At 31.1% G+C, this 15,870-nt stretch overlaps 1 protein-coding gene across 6 annotated transcripts in view; it reads left to right on the forward strand.

Annotated features, from left to right (window-relative positions):
• Positions 1 to 15,870, forward strand: part of NBEA (neurobeachin) — a 747,382-nt gene that overhangs the window by 234,418 nt on the left and 497,094 nt on the right. For all 6 annotated transcript variants that reach the window (XM_054528904.2, XM_054528905.2, XM_054528908.2 and 3 more), the window contains 4 exons: positions 4,132 to 4,312; positions 6,318 to 6,448; positions 9,858 to 9,965; positions 15,202 to 15,370. In XM_054528904.2, coding sequence (XP_054384879.2) covers positions 4,132 to 4,312; positions 6,318 to 6,448; positions 9,858 to 9,965; positions 15,202 to 15,370 — 589 coding nt within the window. The remainder of the gene's footprint in view (positions 1 to 4,131; positions 4,313 to 6,317; positions 6,449 to 9,857; positions 9,966 to 15,201; positions 15,371 to 15,870) is intronic.

Genomic DNA, 15,870 nt, shown 5'->3' on the forward strand with positions numbered 1-15,870 from the left:
GGGAAATATTTTAGGTTTCGTTGGCAGTATTGTTATCTGTCACAGCTAGTCAACTCTGCTGTGATAGTACAAAAGCAGCAATAGACAATACATAAACAAATATTTTTTGTCTGCTATTTCTATGAGATTGACATAGAAGTGGTCTCTTTTCTGCCCTGGAAATTTAGATGAGTACAGTAATTTATACTAGAGATAACATTTTTGTATTGCTGTTATAGTATCATCATCATGGAAGAAAATTTTTGAACTATTTAATCTTAGTTGGAAGGAACATATCTTAATGGAAACTTAAGAAAAAAAGAATATATATATATATTGTTTATAATGATAGTTTGAGCACCTTGAACTTAGTACTCTTGAAGAAGCAGCACTTTATGGGAGTTTCAGTTTTGCCTAGATTACTTAAATTCATATGTAGCATAGAAAATAAATTACAAAAATAGTTTCAGATCTCCGGGTTAGACCAATAGTTTTAACTGTAGTACTCAGGGAAAAAAAATAGACCTCTTAGTATGTAGTTTGGCCAATCTTTGCTTTGGGAAAGCAGCATTATTTTTGTTGTTGTTGATTTTTTTAGTTGATGTTTCTGTGACTAGTTAATTGAATCCTTTCATTTATTCTCTAATATATTGTTTAACTTGGTCATAAATGAAAGTGAAAAATTGAAGAAGAAAAAGAAAAGCAAAGAACATGGATCAACCACAAATTGCACACTTTGTGATTTTAAGTTGACCACTTTAGTCAGCCATCCAGAACACTGAATATTATGGAGCTTAATTCAAGGCTTAATTTTCTCTGTCCCAGAAAAATAGTAGAGACTGACATTTCTAGCTCTCCTAATAGTTTCATAATTATAAGAAAGAAGAGCTGCTTTTTCTATTCTGTCCAAAAATAACAAAGTCTTAATTTTAGTTTATTATCAGAATGTATCATAAATAGATTTGGAAAAATTACGAATAATGTTGTTGGTTTTGCTGTTCTTTTGTTTATCTCATAGGACTGATCATACTTTACTATTCTCAGGATGCTTTTATATGTTTTCCTATACAATGTACCATGAAAATAGCATATTTTAAGATTTATACTCACATGTACTTGTCAAAAATTAAAAAGAATAGTTGATGATTTTTATTGTGAAACCTAATTCTATCTGATATTTGAATATAATGAATATAATTATTAATGGAATAAGAATCTTAAACTTAGTATAATACCTATTTAATTACCTTTATTCATATTCCGGCCTCATTTAGTATATCAAGTTATTTTCTAGCATGGAAAAGTGGTTTATAAGTTATAATCTCTCAAATATTTTATTATTTTATTAACTTATGGGAATTTTCAAGTATAGGAAGGATTCTGTATATTTGAGAATACAAATTACATTATTTCCTTATAGAAAATTCTAGAGGTTGGTATAAATAGTTCATTTCCCTGAGTCATTTCTGCCTAAACCAGAATTGAGGTAGGGATTTTGCAGAGGCATTATATTAGCTTATTTATTAAAATGTTCCATTAATTATAGGAAAAGATACTTGTTTTGTAAAATAGAGTATGCATTATTTCTAATATATGAACTATACTTATATATATATTATTTGGGCAGAGTTACTACAATAAAAAATAAATTGAAGTCTAAATATTTGATATTTAACTTTGATCATGTCTAATTTATAAAATGAAAACCTCTTCTGAGAATTTTGCTTTTAATAAAATAATCAAATATAATTTTTAAATATATTATTTTGTGTTTCAATTTTACATTGTATTTTCATTTAATTTAATAATTTCCTTTTCTTGTACTTTTTTGGTCTGTTGTCTGTTTTGTCTAATGCATGTCCAGGGTTCTAAGGTTAGTATTACTTTTGTAGTAATTTTCAGCTTTTCAGTTTCAAGTTTTATTTTTACTTATTTATGAAATTTTTGACTTGGTTATATTTTGAGTTTTCATATCATCTTTAACATGAGACATATCTTTTGTATATTTAAAAGAGTCATTGAAAGGATTATTTTCCCAATGCATTGATGTATTACTATTTTATTATGCACAATAATCTCTAGATTAAACTATCATAATGAACACAATGGTGTTACAGTCATATGTACAATCAGATTTTAATTGGTTCTAAGGAAAGTAAATTGGATGAAATATATTATTTTAAGATTTAATAATTGTATGAGAGTGATCTTTATTTTTTAGCCCTATCTTTTGATGCTTACATACTTCATTTTTTAAATTACTTTTATATAAAATGGAATACAAATTCTCTTTTAGACTATTGTGTCAAAAGTGCCTTCTACTTTAAAATTTAATTTTTTCAGTCAAAAAAACACTTTGGTGGATTATATGGACACCCTAATAATTCTATTTATAATTCACTCATTTTAAAATGAAAGCATAGTTTGACAGGTCAAAACACTCAAAACCATTAAATAATGAATATAGAGAGATAGCTATCTGCAATTTCAGTGATTCAAAATGATGAAGAATTTCTTTGTGAACACAGATCTAGATATTGTAAATTCTAACATTTGAAAAATTATTTATAGTATTTGATAGACCTAAGAAATGGCCAAGTTCTTCATTCCTTTTTAGAACATTTTAAATTGAAAACAGATTTAAAATGAATTTTTTGCTTTTTCTTATGAGACATGATGTCATGGTCATAGATTTTTAATTGATATTATGAAGTGATGCTGTATATTCATGAAGTGCTAAGAAGTAAAGAATCTGCATTTTAAAATCCAAGTAATGAATTAATCATTTCTTTATGCCATGTGTACTGAATTGGCATAATGTTGTAAAAACTGAAAACACCTTTCTGTCTCTTTCCAGGCTCATTTTAGAGAGAATGGTTTTAACCCTATTTTGTTGTTAAATGGAAGGAGGAATGGTTGTTACATTTTATACATCATTTAAAACTGAGCTTAGTTATATAATGCTTCCAGTAGTCACCTATCATTTTTATTACCCACTTTATGCACAAGAAATGTTTTGAGTATTTTGAGTTCTTTTTTCAGTGTTTTCTGCTCACATTTCCACGTTAATGCTCCTGCTTCTTCCAAGCAGGAAGAAGTTTAGGTGTAATGATGGCTATAAACGATGTCAAAATGGAACATTAAATAGGAGTAGATACCTATTACATATGCTAACCTTGTAGTTGAATTTATCATTTGGTTAAGAGTTAATGTTGATTGGAATAGCTAGTGTGTCCATTTTCAGAAAATTAAATAATATTTTTTTTACTTATGAAGTATTCCCTTCCTTGGTTCCTTGAGGCACTGATAAAATGAGGCCTAGTCCTAAGGAACAAAAATAATTAAAATGCTGTATAGTCCATGGTGCAAAACAAAATAAGAAATGTTGACATTGTTTAAAAAACCATAAAGTTGTGCATTTTAAGAAACACAATACTTTGTAATATTCCCTCTGAAATCAGAAATGTAGTGAAAGTACAGTTTGCCAATCTAGAATGCTATGATTCTTTTTATTACTAGTGTTTTATAAGTCACGAATTAAATATCTGTAGACAAGTTAGCGATCTTGATTATTTTTACCCTAGAGTTTTATTGTACGTGTAAAGTACCTAGTAGTTTCAGTTTATTCTAAAATGGATAAGAAATTGTTATGCATTCTAATTTGACAGCCATCTCATTTTGATACTAAGTTAAATTACCATGTATTTTCCCTATTATTCATCATACATCTATAGGAAAGAAAAATCAAAGCATATATTTTTATTAATGGGAATGAAGATTTTAGAAAAGAAATATCAATTTAAAATCTTTATAAATTACAAAACAAAACTAGTATAAGTACATATATGTGGTTCTCTCTAAATATCTTTGTGAAATGATCTTAAGTTTAGGATGTCATTTTTATAACTAAAGACATTTAAAGCTAATGTTGATTTTAAAATGGGCTTTTCCTTTATTCAAGGATAATTGATAGGTAAAGTAACCAAATTTGGTAACCAGCTCTGGTGATATATGGAATTAGTTGAACATTTATTTTATTTATAAAATATGGTAAATATATTAAATTTATGTTCACTTGTAGTATGTATGTATATGTATTATATTTCCAAATTTCCAAATTTAAACAAGACTTAAATCTTCTACTTTTTAAAGACGGAATTGGAAAATATTGAAGTGACACAAGGCATGTCAGCTGAGACAGCAGTAACTTTCCTCAGCCGGCTGATGGCTATGGTTGATGTACTTGTGTTTGCAAGCTCTCTAAATTTTAGTGAGATTGAAGCTGAGAAAAACATGTCTTCTGGAGGTTTAATGCGACAGTGCCTAAGATTAGGTAAGTCTGTTAAAACAATAGTGCATGTCAAATAATTATCTACAGAGCAGCTTTATAAAGCACTATGGTACATAAAATATTGAGGATATAAGTTGATGATTATATAATATAGAGATTATCTTGAGATACAGAGATTATTTTTATAATTAATCAGAATTACTAAATTTTAAAAATTATGCCTTAACATTGGAGATTTCACAGAACTGATCATCTTTAATGGTTCATAGTTTGAAATCAAGAGTGAAATATACTTGGAATTCTTTCAAAATCAATAAGACTAACATTTGTCATTGAAGTGATTTTTAATGCAAATCCATTTACGAATCCAATTTTGGTAAACTAATACTGAGGGTAGTGTCCTGGCCCCACAAACATGTCAGATATGCATAATGCTAGAAGGTTAAAATAAACTATGCTAATCTTACTGTTTCTTGGGGTGAACAAATGTCCCTAATAAACGTTGTTATACCCATGCTGTTCACCTTTTATCTGTGTGGCAGTGAAACTTTAGCACTGAAACCTCTTAGTAAATCTGAATGAATTCTTTAGATAAGAACCATTTCTACCTCTCTTAAAAGGAACATTGATTTACACTACTTAGACTTTCAAAACAACCAGAAAACTGCTCTTTTTGTACTTGCCTTAGATCATGAGCAGGACATAAGAATTGCAAGGCATGAAATAGGAAGGACGTTCCTGATATGTACTGTTTTCACCCATAACTTTTAAAGATTATGTCAAAAATTCCTTTCTGATTCAAGAAAGGAACAAAGACTTGGTTTAAGAATGGTGGAATGAAACCTATTTTTTTTGTTTGTTTCGTATTATTTATTTAAAGACAGGCAAGCTGAGAGGAATCATTTTGTATTCATTATAAAAGAAAGATTGACCACATTAAGATCTTTCTGGCAACCAAGAAGTGTGGGTTAACTGACTGTGGGCCATTAAAGACATTTCCATTGACATATAACAAGAGCTTCCAAATGAACTGTGTGAGAAAGAGATATATATATTTTTAAAATGGCTCAATATCTTGAAACCTGCATTTATTTGATTATTCTGTACTTTTATTTTTAAATATAGTCCAAGACTTTACTCCCTATTTCATTTTTATCCTACTACTACTAGCATATTTAGTTGTTTAATCAACCACAGGAAACTTTTATAAGTGAATAATAATAAAACACTTTTATATTACCTCCTATGCTATTTACTATTCTAAGCACTTTCTATATATTAATTCAGTTAATCCTCACAACAGCCCTCTAAGGCAGTTACTTTGTTCATCCTCATTTTACGTATGCAAAAACTGAGGCACAGATAGTTTAAGCAGCTAGCCTAAAACCACACAGCTCCAAACTGGAAAATACAGGATTCAAACTCAGGTGACAGTCTCATTTCAAACTCTGTACTATTTGTTACAGTACTCTACTGCTTCTTAAAATAAATGAATAAATAAAAACATACATATTGAATGCTTATTGACAAAGCCCAGAGACTTTCCCACCATGAAGGAAGGTGGATTTGGGGACCTGTGAGACTTGAGTATACTGATGTACTCTGTTATTGCCTGAAATGGAAAGTTGTGCTCAGTAGAGTCGACAAGGTAGTCTAAGGGCAGAAGCTTTATTAAATTTTTAAATCAAATATGAATTTTATGTTTAAAAATATTTTATTGATCCATAAATTCAGAACTGTGAAACTCAGAGGGTAACAGAATAAGGAAGGATACATTGGGGGTTTCAGAGCCTCTGGTAATGTTTTATTTCTTCAGCTGGCTGGTGGTATATGGGTATTTTGTTTTATTTTTAACTATATGTGTATTTTGTAGGTACTTTCACTACTGTATTTCATAATTTTAAAAATTATTGATCTAATTGATTTTAAGATTAATAATTTATGAAGCAAGGGGAAAGAAAGGGAAGAAGAAATAAACTTGCAGCTTTTTCCAGGATATCAAAGCCAACAATTTATATTAACAATATGTTTTTGAATTTTTAAATAGTTTGTTGTGTTGCTGTGAGAAACTGTTTAGAATGTCGGCAAAGACAGAGAGACAGGGGAAATAAATCTTCCCATGGAAGCAGTAAACCTCAGGAAGTTCCTCAAAGTGTGACTGCTACAGCAGCTTCGAAGGTAAGTAAACTTTTTTTTTTGGTCAAATATAAATGACCTGAAAAAAATCTTTTTTAAGTTGATGAGAACAAAGTGCCATGGTATTCCTTAGTGATAGAGAGCAGGGGCATTGTCATTAGGCAGCTCTAGGCTGCTTCACAATTTTGTTACCAAGATTACTTAATTTCTCTGAGATTTGTGTGTTTTGGTTATTAAATCAAGTTACTAACAATTTCTACTTGATAAAGTTCTTACAAATATTATAATTAGCACTAAAAACTTATTTCTATTTTTAATAGTCATATATTTTCACAGAATTTAACGTATGAATAATTCTCCTTTTAAATGGGTAGGCATAATAGTCAACAAAAACTCATTGAATGCCTATTCAATGAATGGAGTATTTTGAAATATACTATTAATTTTCTTTCTAAATTAGCTCTCATTATCATATGCTTAACTGGCCCTTGGCGTCACATCCAGTTTCATTAACATGCTTTTCGAGGTTCTGTGCCTGGTCCTTGCTTACTTCTCCAGCAGCAGCTCTCAGCCCTTTACCCTTGCTTGTGCTGTTTTAGTCATACCGTAGACTTCATTCAGTTCATCAAAAGAAGCTATTCCCCCTAACTTCTCAGACTTTTATATGATTTCCTTTCCATAAAGTATTCATCCTTATTTTTTATCCAGCTAAAATCTATGCAGCTACTAGGTTACTTTAAATGCTACATTTTCTCAGGAAAATGTTTTTTGACACCCTCACTACCACCCCAGTCAGTCTAGGGTTGTTTCTTCTGTTTGTTTTCATAAAATTACATAGGTCTGTTATCACTCATTACACTTGTAATTACATGTTTAATATTGATACAGTAACTTTTTGCTGAATAAGTGAAGGTATGAAATAGAAGTTTAATTCATCTTAAAAGTTCTATTGCTTTAAACTTCTGCAGATGGCAAGCAGACTGACCACATGTTTATCCTATTCGTTGGTTATTTGCAGTGTTGTAACTTTTTTCTTTTTCACTACTGTCAGAGAACATTTGTAATTTGACTATATATTATTTACTGCTCACAGGACTCCATAGTGCTCTTATTTGGCTTGGGAAATTAAATACAAATGGATCATCAGTAATTCCTGATATCATTTGTGTAGGCATAGTAGACAGATAGGTACTTGAGGGCAGTGTCTGTGTGTTATAGATCCTTGTAACTTCAGAGTGAGTAATTATGTTTTTTTGAGACGGAGTCTCGCTCTGTTGCCAGGATGGAGTGGAGTGGCACAATCTCGGCTCACTGCAACCTCCGCCTCCCGGATTCAAGCGATTCTCCTGCCTCAGCCTCCCAAGTAGCTGGGACTACAGATGTGTGCCACCACGCCCAGCTAATTTTTCTATTTTTAGTGGAGATGAGGTTTCACCACATTGGCCAGGATGGTCTAGATCTCTTGACCTCATGATCACTCACCTCGGCCTCCCAAAGTGCTGGGATTACAGGCATGAGCCACCACACCCGGCCACTTCAGAGTATTTATAGCACTATGAGTACTTTGTAAAAAGAGGACAACTCTAGAATCAGACAGTTCTGAGTTTGTATTCCTGCTTTACCACTTAACTGGTTTTGCGACCTGAGAGAAATCTCTTAAATTTCTGTGCCTCCATTTTCTAATCTTTAAAATGGATACAAATCTTAATTTACAGAGTGTTTGTATTAATTAGACAAAAGCCATAATAAACTGACATGCTTAGATTTCTGGCATGCAGTGAACATTCAGTTATTACTGATTTGTTCCCCTGTCTGGCAGTTTGCCACTTAATATATTGTTGTGAAATGAATAAATAGTATTTTGAAGGTGACACCTTTGAGATGTAAGCACTTCAAAATAGTAATGTATTCAGTATTTTGTAGATATACTAAATAAAGTAGATAATAGAAAGTCCTTAAAGATTTTTATAACTAGTATTTCACTGATTGTAGAACATGGACAGAAAAGCCCAGTAGGAAGGAAATTGGTAGTAACTTACTTGAGCTAATCAGTATTTATCTGGCAAGAACTTTGGCAGTGAAAAATGGGTAAGTAGTGATGAATGTAAAAATACTAGGGGAAGATTTGACATTTCAGAACAATGAATGGACCTGAGTGGTGTTTTTTTTTTTTTTTTTTTTTCCTTCCTGTGTTTATGTGTTTCTTATGTGACATTTTAGGAAGTAAATCGGGTATTTTTTGAATGCAATGGGAAAGTTTCTTGCAAGTTTCTTGCATGAATCCCATACCTTCATACGACCTCATTTGTATACTGTGTGAAAAGGAACAATTACACAAGCTTTTCCTATCATGTTGTCTTTATAAGGATCAAATTAGATTGGGGTAGAGAAATACATCATATAGAAAAGAAAATATTTCTAATCTTAAAATCTGCGTTATATTCATTTATGCTGTAAATTATGTATTATTTTCTTTAACCATCCTGTAGTAAATATTATTAGTCTGTTGTTCAAATGATGTAGCTGAAGTTCAGAGAGGTTAGCTTCTCACCGATGGTCATATAGCCAGAAGTTTTGGAATTGTAATGGAAACCAAATACTATCAACCTTTAAATATTATGCTTTTATTAGTATGGTGTGCTGCCAAGGAATCAGACATTTTAATTTTGGGCTAGAATATCATGATTGACATTCATTGAGAAATAGAAGGTACCCTGTTTATTTTTCATTGTTAGAGTAACAACAAGTACATACCTATTATGGGCTGGAATTGTATTTTGCATTATACATATTATCTAATTTAATCCATACAATTTTTAACACACTGTGTAAGTGAGAAAGTACTTGATTGAGTTTCAGGGAACCTAGTTCACTTAATAGTCTACTGTGTGACTACATTACCTGAAATTTGTAGATGTTTTTCCTCCAACTATAAAATGTTTTGTTGGTAATAATCTTTAATGTCTTTCAGCTTTAATGGACTGTGGCTGATTCTTTTTAATCTTACCATTTCTAACCTTGAATAGACCATGAAATGGTTACACATATAAAACTCATACAGTAATGTAGTATAATAATCTCATATATTATAAAAGCATGATGGATAAATGAACCCAGAGACTCAAAGAGATTTGTTAACTAGAGGTAGAGAAAGTGAGGCTCAGGAAATCTTATGAAGTCCAAGATGAATCTTTATTCTACTATAACCTTACCTGCCTTTATGAGTCTATAGTGGTAGCTGTGCCAATAACGAACAAGAATGGTAGTATGGAAACCATGACATGAGTAGAGAGCAGAAAATACGCATTGTAATGGAGGATTATGATCAATAAATGTTGACTCAGACAGGAGGAGATACATGATGTGACCAGTTTAGCCTGAATTAAGAAGTGATACTTCTGTATATTATCTGTAATATATTATCTATTCACAATTCTTTTTATTTTCAAAGACTCCATTGGAAAATGTTCCAGGTAACCTTTCTCCTATTAAGGATCCGGATAGACTTCTTCAGGATGTTGATATCAATCGCCTTCGTGCTGTTGTCTTTCGGGATGTGGTAAGTTATACCTGACTGGTTTCCCTGAAATAAACCTTCTACTGTCATTCATATGAAATACATTTTATAAGAAAGCTGCTTATGAAAACGACGTTCCCTAGTATCTGGGATTGTTGATTTATTGCATACTTCTCATTATAAAATGGTTGAACCTTAGCTTTCTCTGAAAGCTTATTGATAATGTTACTTTTAAAAAATGGTCTGAAATTTTGATGTAAGTTGCTTGCATACTAAGAATAGGACTAGCTCTGAAAAATTATAATTAACTTTATCTTGTATCAACTACTCCTCTCTTAGTATTCCTTGCTCCATTTCCAGGTACTAAAAATTTGTTATTATTAATGATCCTTACATTATGGATGAAAGGGATTAATTCATTAGGTGTTACTGACAATTACTTTTGGAGGAGGGGCAATTAAAGAATAATCTGCATTTTAAAAAATACAGGTATCTATGGGAATTTGAGTTAGAAAGATAGCTTAATAAAGCTAAAGGGAAAAGATAAGTTAAAGAGGTTTCATGGAACCCTCCAATCTTATGATCAATTACTCCAGGCAAATAAAAATAAAATTGGCCTTTTCAGAAATTGCATAGAAACATATATGGTGTTTCACATCAGATTCAATGCTGACAGCATCTCTTAACATAGTTATTATAAACCAGCCACTTTGAATTCTGTTTTTCTTGTTTTAGTTGATGATTCTTATTTAGTTGTTGATTCTATATGAAATGTAGAAGAAAGTTTATATTTTAAATTTATATTTAACAGTAAATTGAATGGCATGCTTTGTACTTTAGAAAATGATTAAAGTATATTTAGGTTATATAAAATAATGCTATATGTTAGGAATGTACAATAGAAAAATCGTCACTCTGTTTAATATATATTAGTTATAAAATGCTAGGAAAATTCCAAACATACCTACAGAAAAATAGGCAATGGACACAAGGCAACAAACATGATAAAAATTCAGTATCCCTAGTAGTCAACAGAATGCAGATTAACACAAGAGTGAGAGATTTTTCACTATTAAATAAACTAAAAATTTTAAAATGATAATACCTAGCATTGTCTGGGTGCAGTGAAACCTGCTCTGTCAAATATCACTGGTGTTTGAGCTTTCAAATAGCTCTTTGCCAATATGGTTAAAACTCTTACAAATCTTGATGTCCCAGTGAACCACTAGAACCCAGTGGTTCTAGTCAGAATTTGTTTAACTTAATGTTTTCATCAGAGATATCTACAGGAAATTTGGCAACATTATAAATATCCAGTAATAGAATTTTGGCCTAAAAAATCTTGGCCTAGTCATTCAGCAGTGACCTATTCAGCCTTTAAGCACATATTTTTGAAGGAAATTTAATGACAAAGGAAAATGATCATGATATATTTTAAGAGAAAGCAACAGCATGTAGAAGTACTAATATTATACAAGTATTACTTATGTATATTGATTGTATGTACATACATATGTGCATCTTTATTTTTAAAAAAAGACTGAAAAAATATACCAGTATTCCACCAATGATTATCTCTAGGTAAACAGATTTTATTTATCCTTTTATGCTTTTTTGTAGTTTTCAATTTTTTATAATAAACCTATATTGTTTTTATAATTAATAAATAATGAAGGTTTTTTTTAAAAAAGTGAGACTACATTAAAGTATAAAAACCACAATGAAAGAACTCACCGTAATCTAAACTCTAACCTAGACTTCGAAAGAAGATACCATTCTTACTGACAGTTTAACCATTTAGAAATGAGAATAGTCTTCATGAAAAAAATGTGTTGTGAAAAGGATTTTTTTTAATGAATGAAGGATTAAAAACATGGAGCACATCTTCATCTCGAAAGGCACAGTCAGATGTAACATATAACATACCGAAGGAGTTTCTATTAAGGGTGACATTGTGTTTAAATTGTTAGTAAATTTTGAATTAGGTTATATGGTAGATGATGATCATTTCCGTCAAATTCATGAATATTTTATAAATATGTTGGATAACCCAGCAGTGGTTGTATCTGTGAAATATGGTGATGAAAAGAGAATGCTTTGGAAAGATTTGGGTTTGAATTCTGACTCTACCTTATACCAGTTGTGTGGTCTCAGTGTTGCTGAGTCTTAACTTTTTCTTAACCCTTAACTGGAAGCTTAGGATAATATGTATTTAGTGCTTGATACATAATATAAAACCAATTAATACAAGTTATATTACCTTGATGTTGTTCGGAAGGTACACCAGGGCAACACTTAAAGCAGACCGGAGAAACATTATACAGCTCATGTTTTCTCAGTAATAAAATACCTGAGCAAGTCAATTAATTTGTATACAAATTTAGTCATTCCCCAGATGTTTAGCCTCTATATATACTGAGCTTCATTTCCAAAGACAGAACTGGGAATAAGAAGCACAATTGACTAGGAGATCTGGGTTAAAAAAAAAAAAAACCTAACTCTTTTCATGCCATATATAAAGGAGATTTTCCTGTAGCTGTGACAGCAGTTTAGTGTCTGTTATTTACCGCTTTGCCACTGTGTAGTTGGCATTCATTCATTCCACACGTATTTGTTGAATGCCTTCTGATTGCCTGGTACTGAGTTTCTAGTGTTAGAAATAGAAGTATTATGGGATATTATGGTCTGTCATAGCTTGAGCAATGTGTGAATCCGTTCTTGGTTGGTATCTTTTTTTAATCTGATTGTGCTTCATTTTCCTTTGTAATAACTGCTTAGGCATTTGATTTCTTCACTTCTCTCTGTGTTTATCGTATCATCATTGTAATGCAAGGAATATGCATTTTAAACCGTTTGTAAGACAAAGTATCTCTAGGAAAGCTATAACCCACAATGTATGAAATAGTAAATTAAGAATTATTCGGAACAGATTTTATGTATTTTGGTCATTTTCCCCATTAGCCAGACTGTTTCACAATATTAAATCGTCAATAAATATGTCTTATTTGCTTTTGGCCTGCAAATGCACATAAATTATGAATCTTGTTTGCATTGTGCTTAGATGAATAAATATAAAGTGCCTGTTAATTGAGTTACTAGAATTTATTGCTTGTTTGTTTTCCTTATTTCTTATTCTGCCTATTATCCGTGGGCCACAGTAACTGCTTTCAGTTTCGGTTTGAAAGTATGTTTTACCTAGCTTATAAAAGAAGCTTAATAAAGATTTACATTTTATTCCTTAGATATACTCTAGTATATTAGAGGTCATATAATTTAGACTTGATACTTATTATTTCCCTGAAAGAAGTTTATCTAGGCTTTTTGAATAGAGCTCTCAAGGTTACATGAAGCTTGTTATATTTTTGGAAAGCATACTTATTTTAAAGTTATCTCTCTACCATACCACAGCCATTGTTTTAACTATCATCGCTTTCTGACTTGGCCAGTTTTTTTCAGACCTTTTACCATTTGCTGTTCTCCTCTGGAAAAACTCCATTTTATCTTCGAGTTTGGAAATGAGGAGCCTGAAATATTGGCAGTGTTTTAGAGTCATTTTTCCTGTGCAGAATAATGGACTATTATTTCTTTTAAAAAATGTTTTATTTCCATAGGTTTTCGGAAAACAGTAGTATTTGAATACATGAGTAAGTTCTTTAGTGGCGATTTGTGAGACTTTGATGCACCCATCACCTGATCAATATACACTGACCCCAATTTGTAGTCTTTTATCCCTCACCCACTTCCCACACTTTTCCCTTCTAGTCCCCAAAGTCCATTGTATCATTTTTATGCCTTTGCACCATAACTTAGCTTCCACTTATGAGTGAGAATATATGATGGTTTTCCATTCCTGAGTTACTTACTTCACTTAGAATAATAGTCTCCAATCCCATCTAGGTTGCTGCAAATGCCATTATTCCATTACTTTTTGTGGCTGAGTAGCGTGACATAGTATATATATATACCACAGTTTCTTTATCCACTCATTGATTGATGGGCATTTGTGCTGGTTCCACATTTTTGCAATTGAAAATTGTGCTGCTATAAATATGCATGTGCAAGTATCTTTTTCATATGCTGACTTCTTTTCCTCTGGGTAAACACCCAGTAGTGGGATTCCGGGATCAAATGATAATTCTTTTAGTTCTTTAAGGAATCTCCACACTGTTTTCCACAGTGGTTGTACTAGTTTATGTTCCCACCAGCAGTGTAGAAGTGTTTCCTTTTCACCGCATCTGTGCTAATAATTTATTTTTTGATTATGGCCATTCTTGTGAGAGTAAGGTAGTATCACATTGTGGTTTTGATTTGCATTTCCCTGATAATTAGTGATGTTGAGCATTTTTCATATATTTGTTGGCCATTTGTATATCTTCTTTTGAGAATTGTCTGTTTATGTCTTTAGCCCACTTTTGGATGAGTTTTTTTTTTTTTTGCTAATTTGTTTGAGTTCCTTGTAGATTGTGGCTATTAGTTCTTTGTCGGATGAATAGATTGTGAAGAATTTCTCCCACTCTGTGAGTTGCCTGTTTATTCTGCTAACTGAACTTTTTGCTGTGCAGAAGCTCTTTAGTTTAATTAAGTCCCGCCTATTTATCTTTGTTTTTGTTGCATTTGCTTTTGGGTTCTTGGTCATGAAATCTTTGCCTAAGCCATTGTCTAGAAGGGTTTGTCAAATGTTACCTGTTGATACGATCAAAGATTGAATTAGCTTTTTCTTATGCTGCCATAATCGTACTTCTGGCTCATATTGAGCTTATGTAAATTCATGTTTTCTGCTCCCCCATTGTTTATTTCTCCTTTATTTTGTATTCATATAGTCTCTTGTTCCAGTTACACTAGGATTTTATATGTATTTCAGTTGTAGTTTTATCCTATTAATTTTATTCAGTTATAGTATATAAACCCTTGATTTTTTAAAAATCCAGGACATTAAATTATTCTGTTCAACTTTATGCCATCTACATATTTTATAAGCACACATACTATGTTGTTATGTAAGTAGTAGATAATAATGGACAAAAATGGACAAAGAATGAAATTTTAATATTCTAGTTTTTGGAAATTACATTCCAACCTATGGATGATATATTTTAGGAGTTTTATATTTATAGTTAAATAATACTTATTAAATAAAAATATATATTTAGCAGGTTTTCATAAAAGTTACATGTCATATTTTGCCTCCATAAAGATAATAAAATAGCAATTTCTAGTGCTTTAAGAACTTATACTTCAAAAAGTTTGAGTGTTAAAACTGTCTTTTCATTTTTCATAGGATGATAGCAAACAAGCACAGTTCTTAGCTCTGGCTGTTGTTTACTTCATTTCGGTTCTGATGGTTTCCAAGTATCGTGATATATTAGAACCCCAGAGAGAGACCACAAGAACTGGAAGCCAACCAGGTAGAAACATCAGGCAAGAAATAAATTCACCAACAAGTACAGGTACCTAACATTGTATAATTATTTGAATATTCACCGTGATGTATCTCCTTTTTTTCACTTTTACATCTAGATTTAAACTGGACCTCTTCATAATCACCTCAAATATTTATGAATTGTTGGTATAGAAATGCTCATTTAGTATTCCTTAATTCAACAAAAATGTATGAATGGTATTTTATATAGTTGCTACATTCTGATTTTATCAGTATAGCTTTGGTTTCAGTGTTTCTCATTTATTAATACAAATCATTAATTTATACCACTATTTAATATGCAAGTAACTTATATATTGTTAAATATATTACTTTTTTAACCTTTATAAACATGAAAGTAGAAAGTCATTATAGAGTTGTTCAATGCCAAGGACAAGCCAAAATACAAATCTTTGTAGCCAAGCTCAAAAGTTGGATTTTTTTCTTTCTCAGCTGTATACAGTTAATTCAGTATCTAAATATTCTATCAGTGATTTATAATCAAACATGTGTTCTAAACTTTATACC

Source organism: Pongo abelii, chromosome 14, assembly GCF_028885655.2.
Source record: "Pongo abelii isolate AG06213 chromosome 14, NHGRI_mPonAbe1-v2.0_pri, whole genome shotgun sequence".
NCBI classification, from domain to species: domain Eukaryota; kingdom Metazoa; phylum Chordata; class Mammalia; order Primates; family Hominidae; genus Pongo; species Pongo abelii.